We start from the raw sequence: 27,499 nt of genomic DNA on the forward strand, positions 1-27,499 counted from the left end.
ACTGACGCCTGAATGTTTCTAACTATATTTAAAAAGTTAATTTATCTCGGCTAATTACTCAAAAAAAGACGAGCAAAAAAAAAGGTACTGTAAGTTTAGATGAATGCTAACAACATCCATGCGATTTCTGTTCTGAAGAACGCATAGGTTTTTTCAATATCTTGATCCAAGTTAGCTGGGACACCCTGTATATATATTTATGGAATTCCCGTGCGCACATGTTTTGTTGACCGGCTTTGTATGTTGAAGCACCTTGTCTATGTGTTTACTGACTATATTCACACACATTTTCACACTTCTCTCATTTGTATTTGTCTTGTCTTTAAACTGCCGTTGTTGTCGTCTCATGTGTATTTGGCGACAACAGCGGCAGTTCATATTATATATATATTATATATCAGTAATGCGCATGACTAGTGCAATTACCGAACGCTTCTTTCTTAACATTTAACAACACCTGTATAAGCTCTATCAGGTGACATAGCGGAAAATACTGTGATACTACTGTGCGAAACTGTCTTATTTAATAAATTTAATTGGAGTTCGTACAGCAGTCAGAACGATGCATTGTACACAGTACTGGGTGCACAAGGTTTTGAGGAGATAGCTTCAAATAGTCATACACATTAACATTCTCATTTATATCTGTCTAAGCTCCTAACCTTGTCTTTACCATATCCCTCCATCACCTATATAGCGGACTTATTCAAGGGCAACCTTGAATAAGGCAACCTTAGTTGCCTTACATGACAACCACAATGACTTAGAGATTGCCACCTTCTTGAATGCTGGCAAATCCTTTCTTTTAGAGGTGAGGCAACAATTTATACCCAATTACCATAGAAGAGCAAGTGGTGCCAGTGGTGAGACATCATTCAGGCGTTTCATTTTTGCAGCAGGTGGAAGACATGATGACTAAGAATTTGCTTAAAAGATACTGACAGGCTAGTTGGTGAGCCATAATATTGAAGCAGCGCATTTACATCTGACACGTACACGCACACATAGAAAGGACATAGTACACAGGTGCTGGACTGCAGCTACTGCTTTTTTGCTCAAAGACCCACCTTCTGTAGTGTCCCCTTGAGAAGCGCACATGCTCTGATGGCAGTGAGGCATCAACAAGACCTAGGGTAAAACACACACACGTACACAAAAACAAAGATGATCATCTTTGTTTTGTGGTCATCAAAGCACGTGCGCTTCTCAAGGGACACTACAAAAGGCAGGTCTTTGAGCAATAAACCAGTAGTTGAAGTCCAGCGCCTGTGTGTGTCCTTTCTATGTGAGTGTCTATGTGTCAGATGTAAATACGCTGCTTCAATATCATGAGTAAGAACACTGAAAAGCCAATTATGGCCATTGGGGAGAGTCAACAGCCAAGCTTTCTGTGCCCAGTGTCATACTGTGCTACTTCTAAGTGATTGATTAGCTTGCTCCCACAGGGCCTGCACACTCCAAGAGTGGCTGGCTGTCAACTTCTGCGGTGATGTCACCTGTAATGTGGTGTTCTAGTTCCCATATACACTTGCTACACTGATATTAAAGGGGGCTGTCATTGAGAGGGAGCTTAACAAACAGCCACACCATAACTCGTTAAAGGCTGCCATTGCGGAAGCACTACCCAGCATCAACACACACTACCTGATAAAGGATGCAGCCAGTTACAGAAGCCGAATTTAATCAATAATTGAGGCTGAATATGGTTTTATTCAATACTCTTAGAAATTAGCTGTAAAAGAAAAAAAATTAGGGATGGCGACTATTTGAAGTTTTGAAAATGAAGAGAATATTATGCACTAACTATTCATATTCGAAAAGGAACATCGGCGCATATTCGGCAATGAGCTGATGGATATGGCAGCCAACGCTGTGGCAACATCAGGTATACGACGGTCGCACCGCTCATTCAGGGTGGTGCGCGCTGCATTTTCAGCAGTGCAAAATCAGAGTCCTCAGCATGCTCATTGAGAGCAACGGCTCTAATGCCGTGACAGTGGAGAAGATTGTGGCAAAGTCGAATAATGCCATGAATCTCGTATGACGCGTAGCAAATAGACAACACGGCCTTAAGAAAGAAAATCTCCTCACGCTAACACATGCCTTTGCGCTATGCCATTTCACGTACGAGGCGGCCATACACAGACGAAATGTAGCAAAGAAGGACAAACTCAATGCGCAACTGAGGAAGCTAGTCAAACTAGCGCTGGGAATCCCCAAGAGCACCGGGACAGAGCTCCTGCTGCAACTGGGGGTACACAATACACTTGAAAAAATCGCTGAAGCTCAAGAACGGGCTAAATTGACAAGACTCTCTGGCACCAAACCGGGTAGAGAAATCTTAGCCAAACTAGGTCATGACACCACGGCAATCGAGAATCTATACCAAAGCGTTCCAACGGACACAAGCAACTCCTACATGATTCGCCCACTCCCGCGGAACATGAACCTCGCGCACCATCAACCCAGAAGGCTAGCACGCGGATTGTTCATCCTGCGCGAAATACGTGATAAGAAGATCACAGCCTGTTTCATAGACGTAGCACAGTACCCATCTAGGAAGGCCTTCATTGCCACCACAGTCAATAAGCAAGGTCAAGTCAAGTCACAAACGCTCCCACAGTCAAGACCCACAAGTCCGAGATAGCAGAACAGGTTGCCATCGCACTTGCGCTCACAGACCCGACCACCACCACATCTACAGCGATTCACGCTCGGCTGTTAAATCCTTTCAGAAAGGAACCGTTGCAAGACAAGCACTACAAATAGTCTGCAGCGTCACACCACCTGCTGGTTCCCGGCACACCTTGGAGAGATCGAGGACGCCTCCCCCCCCCCCCCCCCACCTCAATGAGATGGCTCACAGGAGCGCGCGAGACCTAACCCTCCGCGACGCCACCTATTCTGGTCGTGACCATCCCAGCGAGAATCGGGACTCTCCGTCCACATACAACGAGATCACAAAGCACTTTTATCTAGACTGCAGAATATATAGCACACTTCACAATAAGCTCACCAGGCCTCAACCCCTCACATTCAGAATGCGTCAAACCAACACGTACCCCACGCAGAACAGACTACATCACTACATGCCTGAGCTATACACAACATCATATTGCGAAAATTACCTTAGCACACTAGATGTACATCACTTGCTCTGGCCATGTGGTCAGACCCATGCAAACAAGAATCAAGACTCCGCCAGGCTACAAGAAGCATTATGCAGCACTGACCTGGCGGAGCAGCTCTGGGCCGTCCAGCGAGCCCACGAGGGAGTTAAAACTCTCGGTCCCAATGTGGGAGTAGCCCGCTTTATGGGGCCTTGCGCCCTGTAGCTCGCAGGACCTTTCAGTAATGTTATTCCATCCATCCATCCATATTCAGGATTTTCAAATATTGAAACTAACTAAACATTCTGCAGCAACCAACTGTTAAAGCCTTGTTACTGTTCTTTGTCCGCTAAACAAAGTATCGCAAATTATCAGAAGTGAGACGACAAAAACTTTCGAAGCAATGCATAAACAAAATGGGTAATGCAAGGTTTGTTTTCTGTTTCGTGGTGGAAGCCAATATGACAACCTGCAATTTTTTTATTGTAGTCTGTCGTTCAGTGTTTTTAGCAGCCTAGTCATGTAGCAGTTTTATTGTTTATGCTACAACCAGTGATGTATTCTTTGCAATGGGCCTTTTTACTTGTGTTTATGGTATACAAATCATTCAGCAGCCTTTTTTTTTAACAACAGACCTGTATGTTTTAAGATTCATTTATTTCTCCAAGAGAAAAAGGCCCGGGACAAAAAGCTGCCTTGAAGCAGCTTGACGGGGCCTGGCTAGGATCCCAGAATTCTTTTGCGCCCGTCGGGAGAAAACTATAAACATTAATGGCTCATACCCATGCAAGCACTCATACCCAATAAGCAAGCAAAACGGCAATAGCTAATAACCCCGTAAGGCAGAGGCTACAAGCACGCAATGTGAAACAAACAGTGCTTACCTACGTTCTTTGGAATCACGCATACAACACACAGAACAGTATGTCGAAAACTGTCATCATCAATGGTTCATACCCCCATAAGCAACGTCTATACCCCTGTAAGGCAGAGGCTACAAGCACTTGGCAAAGTGCACGCATACTTTGGAATGATGCACACAACATACAGAAAAGCATATGTTTCACTAAAGAGCAAGCTAAAAAAAAGCATTCGAACCATATAATTGATGATAAAGGGCTCGTGATAGCAACGCGAAGCATGTAGCACTTCCTGCATACGTTTCGCGGTAAGGATTACTGTTGCGCAAGCTGCCGCGGCGACGCCAGCTAGCGACATAGGGTGTGACGTCCCTAGCCATTCATGTATAAAATAATCAGGCTAGCAACTGATTTCAATGTTGCTGCAGCACCGCTATTGGCAGTGGAATGCTGTCAAAATTATGATTACTCCCATTCTTAACATAACTCTAACATAGCACTACTACCATTACTCTAAAGCCATAAGGCATTGCATACCACCCTCAGCAGCTCTAGTGGTGGTTTCTACAGCTTCACTGGACACATCCATTTTTGCAGGGCCAGGATGGTGTTTTTTTTTTTTTACAACTTTTGACACTTTTATTTAGAGCTTTGGGAAAGCTTGTCATGCAGCAGCCATTCATGCTTGGAAAGTTTGGAAGTTTTGGCGAGACAGAGCTCACGCAGGAAGTTATAGAAGCTGATTTCATCAGAAAATTGGGTAGTATGTGCGTTACTGCCCCCTCTATCATGCTGACCCCCAGTGAAGTCATGTATCTCAACAGATAGAAATGGTAATGTTCATTTTTTCAAGTGACCACGTTCTTAGTACAATGACATGCTGTTAGAACACCCCTTGTGACTGCCTTTCATTTTCTGCGCATGCCCCTCTTGTAAATATACACATGATGTGGCAACGCAATAAAATATTGTTGGAAGTCAGCGCAGTGTATGTCATCTCTCGCAGACCTTGTCCTTCGTGCTGTACGTCGTTTTTATCAAGGAAACCTTGTTTGAAACTAGGCTCTGAAGATGTGAGGCTACTTCTGCAATTCTTTTAATGTCAATTGGTGATATCATGTTTAAAACTGATCCTTTGTTCCTGGATGGTTACCTAATTGTCTTTTCTGCACTAGTCAGTACAAGCATGGTGCCCAATTATACCAAAATAAATATTCCTGCTGTAAATATATGTGTCTACATTTGACTATTTCATATTCGATTTGTATTTGAAAAAGTTTATATTTGCCCACTTATAGAAATACTAAAAATTTGGAATTAACATTTCGATTTTGGTCTGAAATATCTTTGTTATTTGAGAAGTCATCATTATGTCCTCTAATACCTTGCACATCCAGTACTATGTGCATTATAGCATCTGCTGCATGAGCATTTGACTCAATAGTTTAGCAGGCAACATGCATCCAGACCTCATTAATGAAAGCTGCAACTATGCTACACAAATGAGCTCCTTTGAAGCTTATCTGATAGCACAGCTAGTGTTCATATGGCTGTAGCGGATTGCTGAATACAAGCACTCATAACAAGGCCTGTGTTTGTTTAAAAATATTTGCTTCAGCCATTGTTCAATACTATACTCAGTACCTTCAGAACTTCATTTATTCCTGTCATGCAAAGTACAGAAAGCGACCTGCTAAAATAGGTGTGAACACAGCAAATCTGATAGCTTACAAGTACCTAAAGAAAGCATGACAGCAAATCAGTGAACAGCATTTCAAATTCAGCACAAAGCTACCAGGCCATCACACAGGCTTCCGCATAACAAAATACACAAATATGATAACCCCAGTGGCAAAGGAAGCGAAACACATCATTTTTGCTATTCTGACCAGTGGTATTAAATAAGAAAACCGCCATTAGCAGGAAAGTTACAGAATGAAGAAATGCAGTAAAGTCAGGAGCATTGTTCTACAATAAAACTGTGCTTGGATAGTGTTGCAGAGAGGATGCTTGATAAGCATCTATACTTCATATGAACTTTCACAACTTTGTTGTTTGGCAGTACATGAGAGAGAAATGCCAAATGAGCATCCAGAGTACTTGTATTTAAGCTTGTCGATGACTGGTAACACAATTAAAGCATGACAGGCTGCATCTTTAAGCATGGATCAAGTTTATACTTACTAGATGGCACAACACATACCATTTACAGAGCCCATATTAGTCCCTTCTTAGTCATCCACTCTCAATAAATTGATTTCAATAATTTGCTTAATAAAGTATGTTATATGTTCTATACATATATATACACACACACGTATATAGTATTCCTTTAGTATATATATATATAAAAAAACTTTTAGTGAGCGATTATGCTACGATACAGGTGTGCAGTATAGAGCTAACACTGCCCACAGAGGTATAGATGCATCAAAAAACAAGCTCTTGAAAAGATGTGAAGATGCTGAATGGAAGTCTAGCAAGCTGTATCTAATTTGCACTGAATGAAGAGAGTAGGTGTCATTCCAACCAAACCAAATATAAGGAACAGCCCTGTTCAAAGGCATGTGCACACACTTCCCTTAGCATCACAACTGCAAAGATGTTCTGAACATTTACGAGTGTTCATAACAGTTGCAATGCAACAGTGGACACATAAACATGTTCCTTCTCCTGTAGAGAAAAGCACAAATGACCCGTCAGCATGCACAATACAAGATAATGTCAAGAAAGTCAATATGTCATTTGGCTGATAAAGCTCAGCACAGGAGCAAGTCTTAAATGAAGTTGCTTAGTGCAAAAACAATGAATGTTATAAGCACGGTAGTGCAATTCTGCACAAGCTGGCCAGTTTGTGCCTCATTGCAGACACATTCTACAAGGCACGTGGCACAAAAATGTGAAAATGTACAGTGAAAGCTGACAACGAAATAGAATGGCAATATTGCCATTGCTTGAACTTAATACCCGAGCATTCACATGCTACTGTGCACTAAAGCCTAGAGGCCTAGTTTGGATTCATAGCCTCAATGTTGCATGTGGCAGAGTGGAGACGAACGCCGTCAAACTAGACTATGTACAAAAGAGCCAGTCTCCGAAGCCTCACTTTGACTCAAGGGAGCCAGTGGGTGTAACATGCACTTATTCCCTTTACTTCCGCCGGCACTGTGTTGCATCAACAAGGCGATGGTCCTTGCTCAGCCGTGCGATCTCCTCCCCAAGGGTGTTGATATTCTCCTGTTGTGGCAACAGAAAAATGGTATATAAGTGCTTCTGATTAAAAGCAGCAGATTGAAAGGTTAAAATGAACAAAGTTTAAATAAAGCGGTACGTTTGCTGAGATCATCATGGAGAATGTTGCAGTTCAAGTGTGAGAGCCCATAGTGACATTTTTACCCTCACATTTCAAGAAAAAGACCATGTAAGTAGCAACATGTTGCAAACATCTACATTGAGTGTGTACCAATGATGATGATGAATGTGGGGTTTTGTGGCACAAGGGCCAAATATGGCCAAAGAACACCAGGCCAGTGTTAATTAGTTTGAAATGAAGTGATGAATTATAAGCAGCAGGTGTGACGAGGCTGTAAAGGGGCCTAAAAGACTGTGGCTGTAAAGTGTGTAAAACCTATATGTAATAAAATTATGGCAGTAATAATGGAGTGTGTTATGGACACAAAAGATACACTGTGAAAGAATGATAATATACTAAGGTATATCAGAGGCAAAAATTTTCAAGAAGCACTACTGCCTTTCAGAGCCCTTGAAATGCAAGGACCTGGAGGTGTGTGCTATACAAAACTGCTATCACAGTGGCATCCTCTGCAGAGAAGATATCCTATGAAATTATTGGGCTAGTAACATGAAAGACCACATCATTCAAGAAACCTAGGACAGCCTTGGTGTTAAAAAGTGGTTCTTCACCAAGAAACATAGCGGGATGGAAAGGGATGCAATAGCCGTATGCTAGAGGAAAATGTTTCTTTGTCTTTTCGGCTTGCCCACACTACAGGAGGATGTGGAGGATGGTGAGCCTCTCACCACATCTACCACAGGTTGGAGGTTCATTACCAGTCAATAGAAAATTGTGAGTACCATATGTGTGTCCTATTCCGAGACAACAGAACAGGGCATCAGTTCGTCGTCTTTTCATAGCAGAGGGCCAGAAACCTAACTGTGGCTTAATCAAGTGAAGCTTATTATTTGTTACAGCGTCCAACAAGCATTGCCAGTGGCTTCGCAGTTTCTTTCACAAAAAAGGCTTGAGATCTGTGGCAGGAATAGCAGTGGTAGGATTAATAGCTTGCAATGTAATTGATGTGGCCATTTGGTCTGCTAGCTTATTACCTTCAATGCATCTATGGCAAGGAACCCAGCATACTGTCACGTGTCTACGAGATGAATATTGTACAAGTATGAGTAAAACTCAATAAAAAAAAGGATTTTTGTGTTTTCTTAAGGACATTAGTGCTTTTACGACACTTAAGGAGTCTGAATATTATTGCCTTCTCTAGTTTCAATTTGTTTGTGTTTAACTGCAGACAGTACAGCATAGTCTTCTGCAGTATTTTGTATGAAGGTTCAATATGTCTGATTCAGAGAAAGAGGGACCAACAGTCGCGTAAAATATGCCAGTATGCAACTTTAATGCATTGGTGTAGAATTAAGAGCAAGAGTACTTTGATTGGGACTCATGGAAATGCATTAGAATTTAGAGCTCTGGTGCGCACTTTCTAACTTTTACAAAAGATATATCACATTCTATCAGCTGCAAATCCCAAGGTGGTAGCAGCTTAGGTGGAGGCATTAAGCAATGTTTGATGAGTGGGATATCCATTTCAACGATAAGCTCCCTCACAAGCAGTGAAAAAGGCTGACTCACAGAGGGTCGATTATGGAAAAGTGTAGTACACGTCAAATCGTTAGCAGTTTTAGAACACGGATGTTCATGATTAGAGTGCACTTTGAGCAAATACATGTGAAGCTGATGTGTGATCTCTGCAGATGGAGTGACCACTCATTCGATTCTACGTATAAGCTTTTAATAGGGCTTGTTCTGAAAGGGCCGGTGGCCAGGTGGATAAGATAGTGAAAGGGATCTAGCATCTTTAGTGCACTCGGGGTGGCAGAGTGACATACTACAGAACCATAATCCAGTCGTGATCGAATAAGGCTCTTGTAAAGGATCATTAAACACTTCCTGTCACCCTATGTTGTGTGAGACAGAATTTTCATTAGGTTCATTGTTTTTAGGCATTTCGCTTGGATATTTTCTTTTTTTTTATTTATTTGATACCTGCTTCGCCTTTGCTGGCATTACAGCAGGGGGATACATAAAAATAAGCATCATATTTGATACCAATAAAGAAACTAATTACACAAAGCGCGGTAAAAAGCATCATTTGACACATTGGATACAATCATAGGCGGAAGATTATTCCACTCTCTCATACATCTAACAAAGAATGAATAGCGGAAGACGTCACCTTTAAAGGAAAATTCTTTTATTTTGAGACTGTGGTCCCTTCTTTGGGATATATAGGACGGCTCTTGAATGTACTTCTCCTTATTGATTCCAGTTTTAGAATGGTAGATATTATGGAAAAATTTCAACCTGAGGTTTCGTCTACGATCTTTCAATTCTTCCCATTTAAGTTTACGTTTGCTTTCGCTCATGCTAAGGTGACGATCCCAATTACCTAGAACGAATCGCACTGCCCTATTCTGTATTTTTTCAAGCGTATCGGCCAGCTCTTTGGTATACGGATCCCAGCAAACGCATGCGTACTCCAGCAATGAGCGCACATGAGTGAAATACAGTTGTTCTTTTAAATTCAATGGAAGTTCGCTGAAATTTCGTCTTAAGAAACCCAAAACACGTGCAGCCTTTACTTGATGTGGTGAACGTGCTTAGCCCACCTCAAATCACTCGTTAAATAAACTCCTAGATATTTATATTCCCTGGCCGTGCTTAAAGTAGCGCTATTTATGGTATACGTATTCAACTGGTATGAACGCTTCCTCGTAAAGGTGACGTGAACACACTTTTTAACATTCAACGACATTTCTGAATGGGCACACCAGGATGATATAACATTCAAATCATGCTGCAGGTATTCTGAATCACGTTCATTCTCTATAATCCTGTAAACTACACAGTCATCCGCGAACATTCTGAACGAAGATTTGAGGCCAATAGTAATATCATTTATATACATCAGAAACAAAAGAGGGCCCAGAACTGAGCCCTGGGGAACTCCTGAGGTCACGGGAACATATCCGGAGGAACAACCGTTGAGAACTACCGACTGCTGTCTTAGAGAGAGATACTCTGCTATCCATGCAATAACTGATTCATTCAGTTTATAGCCCCGTAATTTACTAATAAGAAGGTCATGGGGAACAACATCGAACGCTTTTTTGAAGTCCAAGAAAATACAGTCAACTACTTTACGCTTATCTATTGCTAGAGCCAATTCATGTGTGAACTCAACAAGCTGTGTTGAGCAAGAAAAACCTTGCCGAAAACCGTGTTGACTAGAATGCAGAAGATTATGTTTAACCAAATGTGTCATTATACAACTATAAAGGACATGTTCAAATATTTTACATGGTATACTAGTTAACGACACCGGCCTGTAGTTCTCAACGTCATTTCTTGGCCCATTCTTATGAATAGGTGTAACACGTGCTAACCTCCAATCACAAGGTAGTGCCTTCTCCACCAAGCACTTCTGAAATAGACGGTGAAAGTATAACGATAACGTTGCCGAACAGTTCTTTATTATCGCTGCTGGTATATCGTCTGGGCCGCACGCTTTAGCTGGTTTGAGATTTTCTAACAATTTACGAATACCAGGCACACTAAAAGTGACCTCGGGCATCACTTCTGCCTCAGTTGGAGAAACCATGTTAACAACGCGTGAAAAACTTGGACTAAACACGGACGAAAAATAATTGCTAAAGATGGCTGCCTTAGACGCATCATCGTCAACGATTGTGTGAGAATATTTTAGAGGAGGAATAGATGTATTATCTTTACCGTTGAGACGAACGTATTTCCAAAACTGTTTCGAATCCTCCACTAGCTTCTTACCAAGACTTGAGAAGTAAGAATTTTTAGCTACTTTAGTTAGACTTTGAAAGTTAAGTTTCATTCTTTTCAGCTCCCACTTGTTTTCCACATAATTATTTTTTTTACATTTCCTGTACATTCGTCTTATACGTCGCAGTAGAGTACGCAGCAGAGTGTTAAACCATGGTTTATCTCTAGTGCGTTTAGCTGACAAGATACGGATGGGAACGAAAGTTTCGCGCAGATCAAATAGTTTTTCTTTAAACACGTTCCATAACTGTTCAGTATTCAGTTCGGCTGCTAGTGTATCAAAAGTGGGAAAATAGGTTTCAAATGCCGAATTAATTGCATCATAATTTGCTCTAGTGTACGCGTACACCTTTCTGGCAGCTTTTTTGGGAACAGATATAGTCTCAACATTTACATCAGCCACAACTATATTGTGGTCACTAACACCGGGTAAAACATGGACATTCGATACAATATTAGGCATATTACAAAGAAGTAAGTCTATATATTTTATGTGTGGAATGAAATCAAGCTTAGAGTCAAATATGATGCATAAAAACGTGTGTTCTTTGTTCACAGGCATTTGTTGTCCATGCAGTTTCACACTAGGATTGGGAACTAGGCCTCTCTTTCTTGTAAAAAGAACACAAGAACTTTTATGGGGGTAAACTTTAAATCCATTTTTGTCTGCCCACTTAGACACCTTGTTTAAGCCCTGCTGTACTTGTCTCTCGCACACTGCAAGGTTATACGATTTGAAACCTATTTGTATGTCATATACGTAAGGTATGGTATGGTAAAACTTTATTCTGGTCCTTCGGAATGCTCGCCTATGTAGAGAGAATAAAATATAGCTGGTGGTAATGAAGCCCGCTGCTTGTTCATCTTAACGATAAAGAGTGTGCTGCCCAGCACGTCTCCCTGAGGTAGTCCAGTTTCTTGTATAAATGAACGTGACAATACAGTGCCGATTTTGATGCGGAAGGTACAATCAGACAATTGTTTTCTATTAGGTTTAGCATATTGCCACAGATGCCCATTCCCGACAAATCCCTCAAGATTCCGTAATGCCACATTGTGTTGTACGCCTTCTCGATATCGAGGAATATAGAAAAGAAAAACTGTTTGTGTACAAATGCGCGACGGATATTTAATTCAATGCGCACAAGATGATCAGCTGTGGACCACCCTTTTCTGAAGCCACACTGATAAGGATCAAGCATTTTGTTCAGTTCAAGGAAATGTATGAGTCGCTGACTAATAATTTTTTCAAATAGCTTACAAAGGCAACTTGTGAGAGCTATCTGGCACTAACTTGCCACTGAGGAAAGGTCTTTACCCTGCTTCAAAACAGGGACCACAGTCGCTTTCCATGCAGACGGAGGGTATCCGATAGCCCAAGTTATGTTGAAAAGTGCGAGTAGTATCAGTTGCGTGTCAGTGTGTAAGTTTTTAACCATGTCATAGATGACTCTGTCAGGTTCCAGTGCAGAGCTCTTGCAAGCAATCAAGGCAGCCCTCAACTCGGCAATACTAAAAGAACAGTTATATGGCTCATTTTGTTGGGATTTACGGACAAATCCCTCACATTCTTCTATTTGGACTTCAGGAAGGATTGTGAGTAGTGGATTGAGCTTGACACACGCTCCAAGAGCTCCCCAAGCGAGTTTGCCTGCTCTTATTCCCTGGGTCATTTACCAGAGGCAACAGATGGATTTCTTGCCCATTTAGCTTAATCCATTGCATACTTTCGACTCCTATGTGTATGACTTTATACCTGAGAGGAACCTAACCCAGCTTTCTCTCCTTGCCTGACGATGCGTCCACCTTCTCTGCGATTTAATGTGCTTAAATGCTATGAGATTTTCTGAATTTGGTGATGTACACAGCACGCTCCATGCTTTATTCTGTCTCTTTTGTGCTTCTCTACATTTTTCGTTCCAACAGGGAACATGCCTTTTATGTGAAACACCATTAGCTTGTGGGATAGACTTTTCGGCTGCACCAATAATAAAAGCGGTAAAATATGCGACAGCAGCGTTTATACTAAAATCATATATAAAATCTTGTGTAAATAAGCTCATTCTTTAAGATGCTTCCAGTCAGCTGATGGTAACTTCCACTGAGGAATATGGGGAGAGTTGTCCTGCTGTGTTATTAAGCTTAAAGTTACAGGGAAGTGGTCACTTCCAAAGGATTGTTGATGACATTCCATTCCAGGTCAGGTAAAAAGGGGCAGAGCCAACTGCTAGAGCTATCCTTAAATACGAGTTTTGTTGGAGGTTGTAATAAGTGGGCTCTTCTTTTTTAGAAAATTTTCAATGGTTCGTCCCCTCGTGTCACAGCAGGGTCTCCCCACAAAGTGTTGTGAGCGTTAAAATCACTTATGAGTATGTAGGGTTCCGGCAGTTGATCTGTGAGGTTATAGTAATCTGTTTTTCTGATAGCTGGGTTGGGATAGCTAGAGCTTAAAAATATGGGAAAGCCACATAGCTGGACAAAACAAAGAGAATGTTGTTTGCCATTGCTTGGAGATACTCAAATAATTTTTTTCATTCTGCCTAATTAGATAATTAGTCTTAATTCATTAATCAACTTCTCTAATATTATAATTATATGAAAAGTAACAATTAGAAAATTCTGGAGCGACAAGAAAAGCTCTTGATACAGCTTTCTGTTGCTGAATATGCACTACATAAATGTGTTTTTTCGAGCGTGAAAGAAGCCCGCAAATACACGCAAAATTGCCGCACGACTGGCTGCTTGAGGCACTTTGCGTGCATTTGCAGGCTTCTTTCTGTCTCCTGCTTCCGCATTCTGGGTCTCCTTCTCCAATCCAATGGCAAACACACTGCTGTCCTTTCCCGCCTAACTACCACCGTCCAAATGACCGTCCGACTTATTCGGCGTGTTGCTAACCGGCACCACGGCATGCACGAGCACAACCTCCGTCATTTTGTCCAGGCCTTCGTCCTCAGCTGCTTTGTCTACTCTCTCCCCTATCTTTCTCTCTCTCGCTACGAGGAAGACAAGGTGAACTGTCTCATCCGCCAAACCTACCAGTCAGCCCTTGCACTCCCCACCTACACCCTTAATTCTCGTCTGCTGGTGATGGGCGTCCACAATATTCTTACAGAGCTTGTGAAAGCCCATAGCATGGCCCAATTCGACCGCCTTTCTCGCACCCCCCTCTGGCAGAGCCCTTCTCTCTTCCTTCTGCTTGACCCCCGTGTCCCCTGCCTGTGTAACCCACCCCTTACCCTCCTCTGTATCTTCCATGCTCACTGTCAACCCTCTTCCCAAGAACATGCACCCCGAGCATCACGCCGCCCGCCGCTCTACCCGCGCCTCCACCCTCTGGCGCCAGTACGGCACACAGTCCAACGCTGTGTATGTCGATGCGGCGCCATACAATTCTCACCCCGCCTACACCTTTGCCACCACTTCCCATACACTTTCTCCTCTCACCATTGCCACTATACCTGCACCCACTTCCACTGCTGCAGAGGAAGCAGCTATTGCACTTGCCATTGCCACTACCCCAGCCCGTTCCATATTCAGCGATTCCAAAGCTGCATTCCACAACTTTGCAAAGGGTCACATCTCTTCCTCTGCACTCAGCATCCTCAGGCACTCCCCCCCACCCCCCCTTCTTGTCGTATCCAACTCCTCTGGGTTCCGGCTCATGTGGGGCACCCTGGCAACACATCAGCAAATTTCATCGCTCGCAAGGTGACAGACCTAGCTGGCCCCCCAACTCCGGGATGGACACGTGTGACTCCCTCCGCACCTTCCATGACATCACCCTACCGCAATTTTCGCGTGACCCTCCCTCCCCCTTACAAATCCCTGTCTAAGCTCCAACAGAGCACATGGCGCCATTTCCAGGCCCACACTTTCCTCTCTCCTGCCTGACTTGCCCTGGTTCACCCCGGTGCCTTCTCAACCGAATGCACGCTCTGCAGACATCCACGAGCAGACTATGCTCATATTCTCTATTCATGCCCGAAACATTCTCCCCCTGCCTCTCGGCATGTATCTAGTCCGCAGCTGTGGGAGGCGGATGTCCAGCTGCAGCTAACGATCTGGGCAGCGAATGTCGCCGCCAGGCATGATCTGGAGGCCACGATTGGCAGCCTGAAGGCCACCTACAGAACGGCGGCATCATAATTTTTTATTTTCTTTTTTTGGCCTTCACTAAATAAAGTTTGCACCACCACCACCATCACTGCAATATTTGTGAGCCCATTTTGCAGAAGAGGATCGTTCTATGTGTCTAATGTATGAAAGCTGACTTAACCTACAGAGTCCATTTCGGGCCCTGTGATGCATGCTTTCTCTTTTTTAGAGCAGCCGAGAGATCGCTGCCGCTCCTTAGGCGCTTGCTGCTGTTACAATCGGCCAGAAGGGAAAGCGACCTTCTAGCTTCTGCCCTACTGCGACGAATTGCTTCATGAGGCTCACAATATGTTGCCTCGGACAGACCAACGGTGACACCAAAACGAGACACGTTTCACAGCTACGGGGTTGATGGATGGCACTTGGTTGCCGACTACTATGCTGAGACCAAGGAACTCCTCTGAAAGTGCATTATACGCTGCTTCGTTACAGTCACTGCTGGGTCATACCAGGAGCCAAGATGTACAAACGAAGTCAAGTGTGACACCCCTGTCTTCGAGCTTCCCCTTCTTTCTCTCGGACAGTGAGCTGTGTGTGCCCGGGGGTATTTCTCCGATGGTGTTCCGTGTACAAAGGTACCAGAGTGATTGTGTGCACTCTCGCCCTCAAGGCAACTACGAGTACTCTGATTAGAAGATGGTGTGACTGTGGATTTGCCTGAATTAGGGGTCTAGAGAGGACAGAGGGCTAAAAAGCAGACACCTTTGATGTAGCTGGAGTGTGCTAGAATGCTCTGGTGTGCTGATGTGCTCTGATGTGTGCCCGGCAAAAATATGTAGCCTTCTGAGTGCCCATGCTACGAGAACGATATACTGTGCTCCGTGCTCCGGCCAGTACGAGTACCCCTTGTTCTATGTAAATAAGTTTGCCTTTACAATGTAAATAAACCCTCTGTTCCGTTCCTCATCCTCTCAACCTCATACTCTTCACTAATGAAGCAACCCTCTTCAAGTAAGCTCGGATGACGGCATGGGCCTGCTTAGCCTCCGTGTGACCTGGTAGCATAGGCCAGCTATCCATTATGAGACGTACCGATGGTGTAGGCTAGAGCGACCCCCTGTATGATGCCAGACTCCGAAGCTGCGAACCCTGGTTTCTACAACTGGTTGCCAGTGGTGAGATTAACCTCACAGACCTTGGGACATGGTGACTGACCGGTTTTCCGATCAAGTTGGAGGCGACTTAGGATTGACCACCTCTTACAACTGACTGGATACGGCGGAGAAGAAATGGTGATATGGTGCTGCTTCTGTCTGTAAGCATTTGGTTTTGGCTATAAGATTTACCAGGTTTCAATTTCTCTCGGTTTGTAGATTTGACTTGCTGGGGATCGTTTACAGTAGACTCTCGTTAATTCAAACTCGAAGGGACCCCAGGATTTTGTTTGAATTATCAGGAAGTTTGAATTATCGGAAGTTCTCACATATATGACTCTGAGCAAGATTACAGCGCACATTACAATTATTAATCCACTTAATTCATATTTTAAACATTTCACTCTTTAATTACACAGTAAAAACAGAGCAGAGGTGAAGGATCCAGAACAAGTTTAATGGAAATCTATGGCTGACTAGACCGTTTGAAGAAATAATGAATTGTTGATTGTTTTTTCTTTACATGTGCATTAAGAACAAAGTTCTCTATTCCATTAAGAGCAGCCAGTTGTTCTTGAGAATTTTCTTCTACAGTCAGAAATTTGCGGACCTCGGCAAGGTAGTGGAAGGCCTGTGCTGCTGTCACAGAGGATTGCTCTTCTGATTCCTCTTCACTTTCGCTGCTGTACTGTGCTGGCAGCACCTCAGCCACCAAGTCGTCCAGGGTGTCTTCCCTGCACACGCAGAGGTTATCATCGGCAGCCGCAAATTCACTGAGGTCAGCAGCTATGTTGTGTGCTTGGAGTGCAGAAAGCACTAGCCTCGCTTCATCGCTCTCCATTTGGAGGCAGTCTTCACCTTCATTTCGAGCGCAGTCAGGCAAGGTATCACTGGTGTGGCCTGGTATGTGGAAGGCATGCTGGAAGCAGTTTCGTATCGTTGCCGATGTTACTGCACTCCATGTGTCAGCTAGCATTCCCACAGACGACAGCAGTGTTACGCTGTACGACATGGAATTATCCATGCATATTAGCATCCTCTTAAGGAGTAGCTTTCTGTAGTTTATCTTCATACATTTGATTACCCCCTGATCCAGAGGCTGGAGGACAGCTGTTGTGTTTGGAGGGAGGAATTCAAGACGAATTGCCTCCAGCCCCTCCACGTCACCGTGAGCGGGACAATTATCCACTATCATCAGCACTCATCTTTTATCGCGCTTAAACCGCACGTCAAGTTTCCGCAGCCGATCCTCAAACAAAGATTGCGTCATCCATGCATGTGTATTTGCTGCATAAGAAACGGGAAGAGTTCGGACGCCTTTAAAGCATCTCGGACGCTTCGATTTGCCAACAACAAAAAGTTCGGGCTTGTGACTACCATCCATATTGGCACAAACCATGACTGTGAGACGCTCCTTGCTCAGCTTTCCGCCGGTGCAACGTTCCCCCTTGCAACACAATGTTTGTTGAGGAAGGCACTTGAAGAACAGTCCCATTTCGTCAGCATTATAAATGTCAGCCGGGGAGTATTCAAGCAGTAGGCTCTGAAGACGTGTCTGCTGCCAGTTGGTAGTAACCACCTCATCGACCGCTGCCGCTTCTCCACTTACTGTTTTGAAAGTGAGGCCATGTCGCTCCTTGAATCGCGACACCCATCCATCACTACACTTGAAGTCTTCAATTCCAAAGCGCAAAGACAGTTGTTCGGCCTTCTCTCGCAGGATTGGTCCACTTACTGGTAGACTGCAGCTCCGAGCGCGCTTCAGCCAAAGAAAAACTGCCTTCTCAAGCTCCGGATGCGCCGCTTCCCTAAGCCTTTTTCTGTCGGGAGCGAAATGGCCTGCGTTGTTTCGCAGCTTGTCTTTCGCTTTCACAATCGTTGTCAGCGTACTTTTTGTGATTCCATACTTCAATGCCACAGAAGTCCTCTTCGCTCCAGCCTCAACTTCTATGGCTGCCAATTTCCTTTCATAGAAAGGGTTCGGTACTTCCCCCGCGGAGACATGATGCTACCAACGCGGGCAACTGACCAGGGAAAGAAAAGCGCGAGCGGTCACGTGATTCGGAATCGGCCGATGCTACTCGCGTCACTTTCGCACTTTTTTTTTTTCCTTTTCTCATGCTCTTTGTTTTTTACGTCAGGTTTTACGTCAGTTTTGAGCGTTTTAACGCAGGTGGACAGTCGTCATTTCCACAAGTTTTGAGGGTTATGTGTTTTAATTTCGAACTTCCTGCTTTGAACTGGCTAGCAAGCATGCTAGCAAGCCATGGAAAGTTGAGCAACAATGTGCCCTTCGGCAGGCTTTTGTTTCGAACGTTTGTTTGTTAGATTCTTGTTCGCTTTCCTTTATTTTTTTAGGACATAGTGTGTTATGTTGCTGCGTGGGTCGTATCGCGAGGCACCATCGCGACAAGGCGTATCGGCAATAACCTTTTATTGCCGTCACGAAACAAACACAGAACAGTGGGAACTTGATAACTGCTACAATATATACATTCTTGAGGCCGGGAGAGGGCGCTCTTCAACACAGGGGTTAACTGATGCAGATACGTCATCCGCTGAACTCAGTGGCCAGAATCAGTACACAACACTCCTTCCCCCTTAGTTGGTACTCAACACTCAGCCAATGCCAGCACAAAGTCCCGAAGATGTTGTGGTGTCTTCCGGGAACGCTGCGAACGGCGTGGGCCCGGCAATTCTACACTTTGCTCTGTTGGTGCTGGCTGAGGTGCTGCTATGTCGTCCGAAGGAAGCACGACTGTTGGTTGCGCCTCGGGAGGTAGCATGGCTGTCGGGTGCTCCTCGGTTTCCCTGGGATCTGGTGTCTTGCTGCTGCTCATTCCGCCAGGTGAAGGGCTTGACGAAGGCTGAACCTCAGGCTGTCCTTCAGGTACAGTTTCGGCTAACCTCATGGGAATGCTGCTCCGCCGACGAAGCTGGTCCACGTGCCGGCGACACACACGACCATCCGGAAGAGCAACCTCATAAGAGATCGGGCCAGTTGCTCTGGAAATCACAGCAGATACCCATGGTGGGCCCTGGCCATAGTTACGTGCAAATACAGGGTCGTCGGGCTGGAATATGCGTGGTGTCGGCAGAACTTCTGCCAACCGGGAGGACTTGTCAGGGGCCCGGTCTGGATGCAGCCGATCCAGCATGGTAGACAGTCGGCGGCCCATCAACAACTCGCACGGGGCGCGCCCCGTGACTGTGTGCGGAGTTACATGCTGCTGTAGAGTGAAGTCTACCAAGCGCTTTGCCCAGCTTCCTCGGATTATTCGAGCTAATGCCTCTTTGGTGGTCCGTACCATCCTTTCGGCCTGCCCGTTCGTGGATGGATGGAACGGTGCAGATGTCACTTGGCGGATGAGGTTGGCATCCAGGAACCCTCGAAATTCTGTGGATGTCAATTGCGGGCCGTTGTCTGAAACAAGTGTATCTGGCAGGCCATGAGTTGCGAACAATCTTTGTAAGGTAGTGATTACAGCACTCGATGTCATTGACGACATTAGTATGACCTCCAGCCATTTGGAATAAGAGTCCACCACAATCAAGAAGGTCTGTCCTTGGAAGGGACCAGCGAAATCAATGTGCAGGCGTGACCATGGTGTCCGGGTAGTCTCCCATGGGTGCACAGGTGCCCGAGGCATCTCGGGCCGTGTTTCCTGGCAAGGAAAACATCGCCGGACCCATTCCTCAATGGCCGCATCCATGCCGGGCCACCATACATAACTGCGGGCAAGCGCTTTCATTCTGACGATGCCAGGGTGTCCGACATGCAGAGCTTCGAGGACCCGGAAACGCAACTTCTGTGGAATCACCACACGGTCACCCCACAGTAAGCATCCCTTGTGGGCGGACAGTTCATGTTGCCTGGACATGAAAGGTGTGAACTCGGAACTCGGAGCGCACCTTGGCCACCCCTTCCACACCCAGTTGAGGACACGGGAGAGGATAGCATCCTTGGCGGAGTACTTAGCTACATCGTCTGCATGGACTGGAGATTCTGGAAGTACGTCCAGAAGCATGACGACCTCTGCTGGCGAAGGGTCATCCTGGCACTGGTCCGCTTGAGGCAGTCTGCTGAGACCATCTGCGTGGCCTAACTGTTTTCCTGGTCGGTGGTGGAGAGTATGCTGGTACCCATTAAGAAAAATGGACCAACGCAACATTCGTGGTGAAAGCATCTGTGGCGTTTGCCGGTCTGATGTGAAGAGCCCCAGGAGCGGCTTGTGGTCTGTATGGATCTCAAATGGGCGGCCGAATACGTAGTCATGGAACTTCTTTACTCCGGCAACCACAGCGAGTGCCTCCTTATCAATCTGGGCGTAATTACGCTCCGTAGAGGACAAGGTTCTTGAATAAAAAGCGATTGGTGCTTCCGTGTCATCCGGCATTCTGTGACTCAACACTGCTCCTATTCCGTACGGGGACGCATCGCATGCAAGGATCACCGGCTTCTTCTCGTCGAAGTGTGTCAGCACCTGGTTGGATGCCAGTAGCTTCTTCACATTGTCGAACGCAGTTTGTTGTAGGTTTCCCCACAGCCAGGGGACCTTCTTGTCCAACAAACGGTGCAGGGGTTCAGCGACAGTGGCCTTGTGCGGAAGGAATGCATGATAGAAATTGAGAAGACCCAGGAAGGCCTGCAGCTCGGCTCTGTTCAACGGCCGCGGTGCATTAAGGATGGCTTGCGTCTTGGCCAGTGTGGGGTGGATTCCCTCAGCATCGACTCGGAAACCCAAAAATTCCACTTGAGTCACTCCTAGCTGGCATTTCTCCTTCTTGACCTTAAGCCCTGCATCTTGGAACCGCTGAAGGACCTCTCGAAGGCGACTAAGTAGTTCTTGGTGCGATGCACCTGAAATGAGGACATCATCAAAATATGGAATGACGCCTGGTAGTCTGCGCAATAGGTTCTCCATTAAACTCTGAAAGATGCCAGGTGCGACGCTGACACCGAACTGTAATCGTCGAACGCGGAAAGCACCCTGATGCGTCACAATGGTCTGCGCCTCTGCAGATTCATCAGTCACTAGGAGCTGTTGGTAGGCCTGTGCTAAGTCTAGCTTCGCAAAGACAGTTCCACCAGAGAGGGATGCCAGCAGGTGGTTGACAGCTGGTACCGGATACGAGTGCTGCTGCAAGGCTTTGTTGATGGTGCACTTGTAGTCTGCACAGATGCGGACGTCCCCATTTGCCTTCAGTGGCGTAACAATAGGGGTTTCCCAACGAGCGTGGTCAACCGGCTCTAGGATTCCTTGTGTTATCAGCTTGTCCAGTTCGGCGTCGATTTTCGGTCGCAGTGCGAAAGGAACCCTTCTTGCTTTCAGGCGGATAGGCACAACCTCAGGGTCAAGTGCAAACTGAACGGGCGGTCCCTTGTAGCAGCCCAGCGTCCCGTCGAACACAGAGGCAAAATCCCGGAATATGCTATCAAGTGAGGATGGTTGCTGATCGATGCGTTGCACTCCCGTGATATTGATACCAAGTGCCGGAAACCAATCCAGCCCGAGAAGACTTGGGCGCTCGCCCTTGACAATGACCAGGCGCAATGGGCCGTCAAAATCTTTGAACTGCACTCGGACGATACCAACTCCTCGTACAGCGATACGGTTTGCTTGATAGTCCCTCATGACAACATCAAGTGGCTGTAGGTTTCTGACACGCCCCTTTGGAAAAATGCGTCTGGCTGTGGCGTCGGAGATAATAGAAAAAGTTGATCCCGAATCCACCTCCATCTGACACTGTGTGCCTTCGATTTTTACACTCACATGTATCTTCCTCTTGGCGGGTTTAGACACTTCGTTGATAGCAGTAACTGCCAAGTCGTCGCAGTATGAAATGTTTGTGCGAGGAGCGGTCTTGAATTGTTGCATCCGGGCTTGATCTTTGGCATTTCGACGTGGGCTAAGCTGCCTCCGGGACCGGCAGACCTTAGCAATATGACCGGTTTTTCCACATTCCCTGCACTGGGCACCACGGAACCGACACAGGCGGCGTTCGTGCGAGCCTCCACAGCTGGCGCAGGGGCCGCCCACCAATCTCTCGGTGTCCCGTCGCTGAGTGAGGCTCGCACGTAACCGAAGAACATCCTCGGCGGTGTCTTGCTCGCCATCATCGCCCGTCGTCGTCCCTTGATGCACGGGCTCGAAACGTGGCGCGTTGGTGGTTTGAAACGAGGCTAGGCTGGCTTCCCGGGCAATGGCCTCAGCGGCGACTGCTTCCTCGACAGCACTAGTGAAAGACACCTCTTTTTTCGCCAGTAGTCGCCGCTTCACCGTGTCGTTCTGCAGTCCGAACACGAATCGATCCCGTAGCACGGTGTCGAGGTCGTTGAAGTTGCAGTGCTGTGCCGTCGTTCGAAGAGCAGCGAGGTAGGCAGCGGCAGACTCACTTGATGCCTGGTCGCGGCGATGGAATTCATATCGTCTGGCAAGCTCCGGTGGTTTCGGCGCTAGGTGGTCACGCAGAACGGCGAGGATTGTTTCGAACGGTGTATCCTTCAGCTGGGCCGGTGCTACGAGCGCCCTGGCTAATTGAAAAGTGGCGGGACCGCAGCGGCTGAGGAATATCGATCTCTTCTTGCTGGCGTCCGTAACGTCCTGCGCCTCGAGGAAGAACTGGAAACGTTCTGCATAGTCCTCCCACTCTTCAGGGTGGGTGATGTCGAAAGGCTCGAGCCCCTCCGTTGTGGTGGCCGTCATTGTGAACGAGTACGGACAGGAGCTAGCTTCCTATTGCGGCGGTCTCGTTCAATCCCATCTTCGTCGCCAGTGTTATGTTGCTGCGTGGGTCGTATCGCGAGGCACCATCGCGACAAGGCGTATCGGCAATAACCTTTTATTGCCGTCACGAAACAAACACAGAACAGTGGGAACTTGATAACTGCTACAATATATACATTCTTGAGGCCGGGAGAGGGCGCTCTTCAACACAGGGGTTAACTGATGCAGATACGTCATCCGCTGAACTCAGCGGCCAGAATCAGTACACAACATAGTGCGCTTATTTTAACATTTTCCGCTGTTGCGGTGATACAAGAAGTCAGATTTTTCACCAGTGGTGGCAACGATAGCCGATAATTTTCCGGTATGGACAAGCAAAAAGTACGAATTAACCGAATTGCGGTGTTTGAATTAAGCGGCCTTAAAATACATTGAAAACATGGCGAACCAACCAAAAATTTGATTTTTGTTTGAATTAACCGAAAGTACGAATTATCAGAGTTTGAATTATCGCGAGTCTACTGTACTTGTATTCTGATCAGAGCCAAAGCTTAAAGTAGCGACCATGATCCTATTGTGTTTGACGAGAGCTAACCTGTTGTGGTTGTGTGAAGAGCATAGAGGAGGACTTAACAGAAGCAAAAATTCATAAACCCATCCTCCAAAAGTGACAATGATTTGAAGCTACTTGAACATCTAGGTAACAGAATTCTAAGCAAAGGAGAGGAACAGGAAGCAATTAGACAAGAACAAGAAGAAATTAGGTAAAAACAGGAAGAAACGATGCAGAAATGGAAAAAAATTTCGCATGACAGTGATAGGCCCGAAGTAAGGGAAGTAACGAGGCAATTAATTACAGCATTGGACAATGAGATTTAAGGTTTGGAGCAGGCAATCGAACAAAGACGATGGCAGCTCGAGAAACCTGTAGGTAGGATGCAGCGAAAGTGGGAGGTAGTCAATAGAAGATTTTTGTCGAAAGTCGAAGAAAGAAGTAGCACCTGTGAGATTAGCAGTACATTGATAGGTGATGCCTGATCCGTAGACTGTGGCGTAGTTGCTGAGATGCCCATCGATGAGGACCGGATCGAGCACGATGAGATACTGTGCCAATGGAATGCTAGAGAAGCAGCTAGGCCAGTTGTGGACTATTTGACACAGTTATCAAGGGAGTACGTTGCAAAAGTAGCTCTTGCAGAAGTCCTAAGGGACCCTGACTTATTAGACAAGAGCACCAGTGTAAAGCTCAATCGGTCAGAAAAGTGCTAAAGCACAATGTAGGCAGGGCAGTGCAGTTGTGGACAGCGCCCTGGTATGTGAGCAATGTCGCGCAATTGAAAATAGCTGCAGTTTCTCGAAGTGTTTGAAGCTCTCCACCAATCGAGGTAGCAATGATAGGAATAACTTACCCTCAAATCATCCAGACTGTGCGGTTGAGATCGCAATTGTGACTGACGATATGAGTACCGGTCAGCCCGAGATGCGAGCGGAAGGCTTAGAAATGAGCACCAGAAAACAGGCTAAAAAAAGAGGTGTAGCAGAATCAGGAATATGGAAGAGAAAGCAACACGGACGAATAAAGGTGCTAAACTGTAAGGCGAGCGTGGTCAAAGAGTTTGAAAGGCGCATTTGTCATTTGGAATGTTTCTAATCAGACCGTGTCCGAGCTGCTTGACGGAGAAGAAAAGAAAGGGTCATTAGGCACAAAGGTGGACAAAAGCCAGGGGGCAATCATGTTCCCCTCCTTCGTTTCTTTTCATGTACTAGGCATGACACAGAAGAGTGAGGCGGTAAGGCGATGCGAACTGGTCATATGCAGATATGCAGTCGACTATAATTGCTCCGGAAGAGAACAGTCTCGGAAGAGAACAGCAATTTACAATAGGTAGCGAGACACTGGAAGTGGTAAGGGAATACATCTACTTAGGGCAGGTAGTGATGGCGGATCCGGATCATGAGATGGAAATAATCAGAAAAATAAGAATGGGCTGGGGTGCGTTTGGCAGGCATTCTCAGATCATGAACAGCAGGTTGCCATTATCCCTCAAGAGAAAAGTGTATAATAGCTGTGTCTTACCAGTACTCACCTACGAGGCAGAAACCTGGAGGCTTACGAAAAGGGTTCTACTTAAATTTAGGACAACGCAACGAGCTATGGAAAGAAGAATTATGGGTGTAATGTTAAGGGATAAGAAAAGAGCAGATTGGGTGAGGGAACAAACGCGAGTTAATGACATCTTAGTTGAAATCAAGAGAAAGAAATGGGCATGGGCAGGACATGTAATGAGGAGGGAAGATAACCGATGGTCATTAAGGGTAACGGACTGGACTCCAAGGGAAGGGAAGCGTAGCAGGGGGCAGCAGAAAGTTAGGTGGGCGGATGAGATTAAGAAGTTTGCAAGGACGACATGGCCACAATTAGTACATGACTGGGGTTGTTGGAGAAGTATGGGAGAGACCTTTGCCCTGCAGTGGGCGTAACCAGGCTGATGATGATGATGATAATTGCTCCAACTGAAAGATGGTGTGACTGCGGATTTCCATGGATTAGGGATCTAGGAAGGCCAGAGGGCTAAAAAGCGGACACCTTTGATGTAGCTAGAGTGTGCTAGTATGCTTTGGTGTGCTGACGTGCTCTGATGTGTGCTCGCCAAAAGGACGTAGCCGTCTGACCTGTAGTTCATGCTACGAGAACGAAGTACTGTGCTCCGTGCTCCAGCCAGTACAAGTACCCTTTGTTCTATGTAAATAAGTTTGCTTTTCCTATGTAAATAAACCCCCTGTTCCGTTCCTCATCATCTTGACCCCGTACTCTTTGTTAAAGAAGCAACCCTCGTCAAGTAAGCTTGGACGATGGCATGGGCCCGCTTAGCCTGCGTGTGACACCCCGGTAGTGTGGGCCAGCTATCCATTACGAGACATACAGGAGGCGTAGACTAGCGAGCGACTCTCTGTGTGATGCCAGACTCTGGGGCTGCGACCCCCGGCTTCTACACTGTGCCATCTGGCTAGAAGAGGGGCCCATCGCCTCTTCAGGGGCGCTGGACATCCGCTCTTTCAGGCGGTTTGTTCCCCTTGGAGGCCTCGCCTCGGTAGATGAGACCCTGGAAGCCACCAACTCGGGAGTCGATGGCCCCGTCTTCTGGGACGGCAGAGCAGCATTGGCTGCAGCGACCAAGGGAGCGGATGGCGTCACTGTCAGCTCACTGTGTGAGATCGACAGCCGCTGGGGGCTGTGGTGGCACTGCCCCCTGAGATGCCACTTTGGCAAAACTTCTTTGGCAGGTACGCTACCCGCCTATATGCCTCCTTGGAGGTTATGTTTTCCTGAACTTTGATTGTAACTACAGTTAAACCTTGATATAACAAACTTCCATATAACAAAATTCACAATATACCGAAGTATTTAACATTTCATAACCTCTTCTCTATAGAACACCATGTAATTATAACCTCAATATAACGAAGTGTGCAGGCACGTACCCAAGGGGGGGCCCGCCTCCCCCCCCCCTGAAATTAAGCGGCATACCCCCTCCCCTCCCCGCCCACGCCACCACTCCTCACACACATTCCTAAAGCGCAGTCAAATTAATGTTGACACTTGACAGATATATGGCGGTCAACATATTGCTGCCTTTTTCACTCCTTTTGAATGGCAGTAGTTATCGGCATCTCCTGGGGTGTGAAGGACAGTTTTCTCATAGATTCAGTGCACCCACGATTAATTCGAGATGCGTTCAGTTGTCACCACCTATTCAACGGTCACGCACATTGCTGTTGCTTCATTAGTTGAACCTTCTTTGTTTAGACTGATCCAGGGACCAGGAAAGGGATTCCATTAGTATTCAGCTAATCTGTAGGCATGAGAAACAAGTTGTGGCCCGACAAAACGCCAGTTGCGTTTAACTTGTCCTTTTGCTTCATTATTTCCTCGAGTTACGACTCGCCGCGACGGTAGCAGATCCTTGGAACCATATACCCACGATATTGGTTAGATAAGGTGAAAAATAAAATAATGCGAAACAGCATCCATCATCAAATCCTGCAATAACCCTTAAGAGGAAGCTTTAGCTCGGGCAAAACTCCGATATGGCCTATTCAAATATATGTCAAACGGAAAAACGCTTTTCTGAGATAACCCCTGGACCGATTTGAATGAAATTTGTTGCATTTGAGAGAGAAAGTTCAATTCTAGTGGCTTCTGGAAGCAGAATTTCGATTTATGGCTTGAATTTTGTGAAAAAGATTTTCAAGAATTCGAAAGTTCTAAAAGAATAGACGCACCAAGTTTATAAATTAATAACTCTGCATCAAAAACAGATACCGTGGTTCTGTAAATGGCATTCATTAGATCACTCAAAGTGGAAAAATTCGATACGTCAATTTATATCTTGCGTTAATTTGGTACATTGTGTACAAGGGTTCTGCATAAGCTGTATTTCCA

At 45.8% G+C, this 27,499-nt stretch overlaps 1 protein-coding gene across 6 annotated transcripts in view; it reads right to left on the reverse strand.

Annotated features, from left to right (window-relative positions):
• Window positions 1–5,611: 5,611 nt before the first annotated feature.
• Window positions 5,612–27,499, reverse strand: part of LOC135902878 (coiled-coil domain-containing protein 186-like) — a 143,413-nt gene continuing 121,525 nt past the window's right edge. For all 6 annotated transcript variants that reach the window (XM_065433162.1, XM_065433164.1, XM_065433159.1 and 3 more), the window contains one exon: window positions 5,612–7,207. In XM_065433162.1, coding sequence (XP_065289234.1) covers window positions 7,121–7,207 — 87 coding nt within the window. In that variant the 3' untranslated portion in view covers window positions 5,612–7,120. The remainder of the gene's footprint in view (window positions 7,208–27,499) is intronic.

The sequence above is a fragment of the Dermacentor albipictus genome, chromosome 1 (genome assembly GCF_038994185.2).
Source record: "Dermacentor albipictus isolate Rhodes 1998 colony chromosome 1, USDA_Dalb.pri_finalv2, whole genome shotgun sequence".
Lineage (NCBI taxonomy): Eukaryota > Metazoa > Arthropoda > Arachnida > Ixodida > Ixodidae > Dermacentor > Dermacentor albipictus.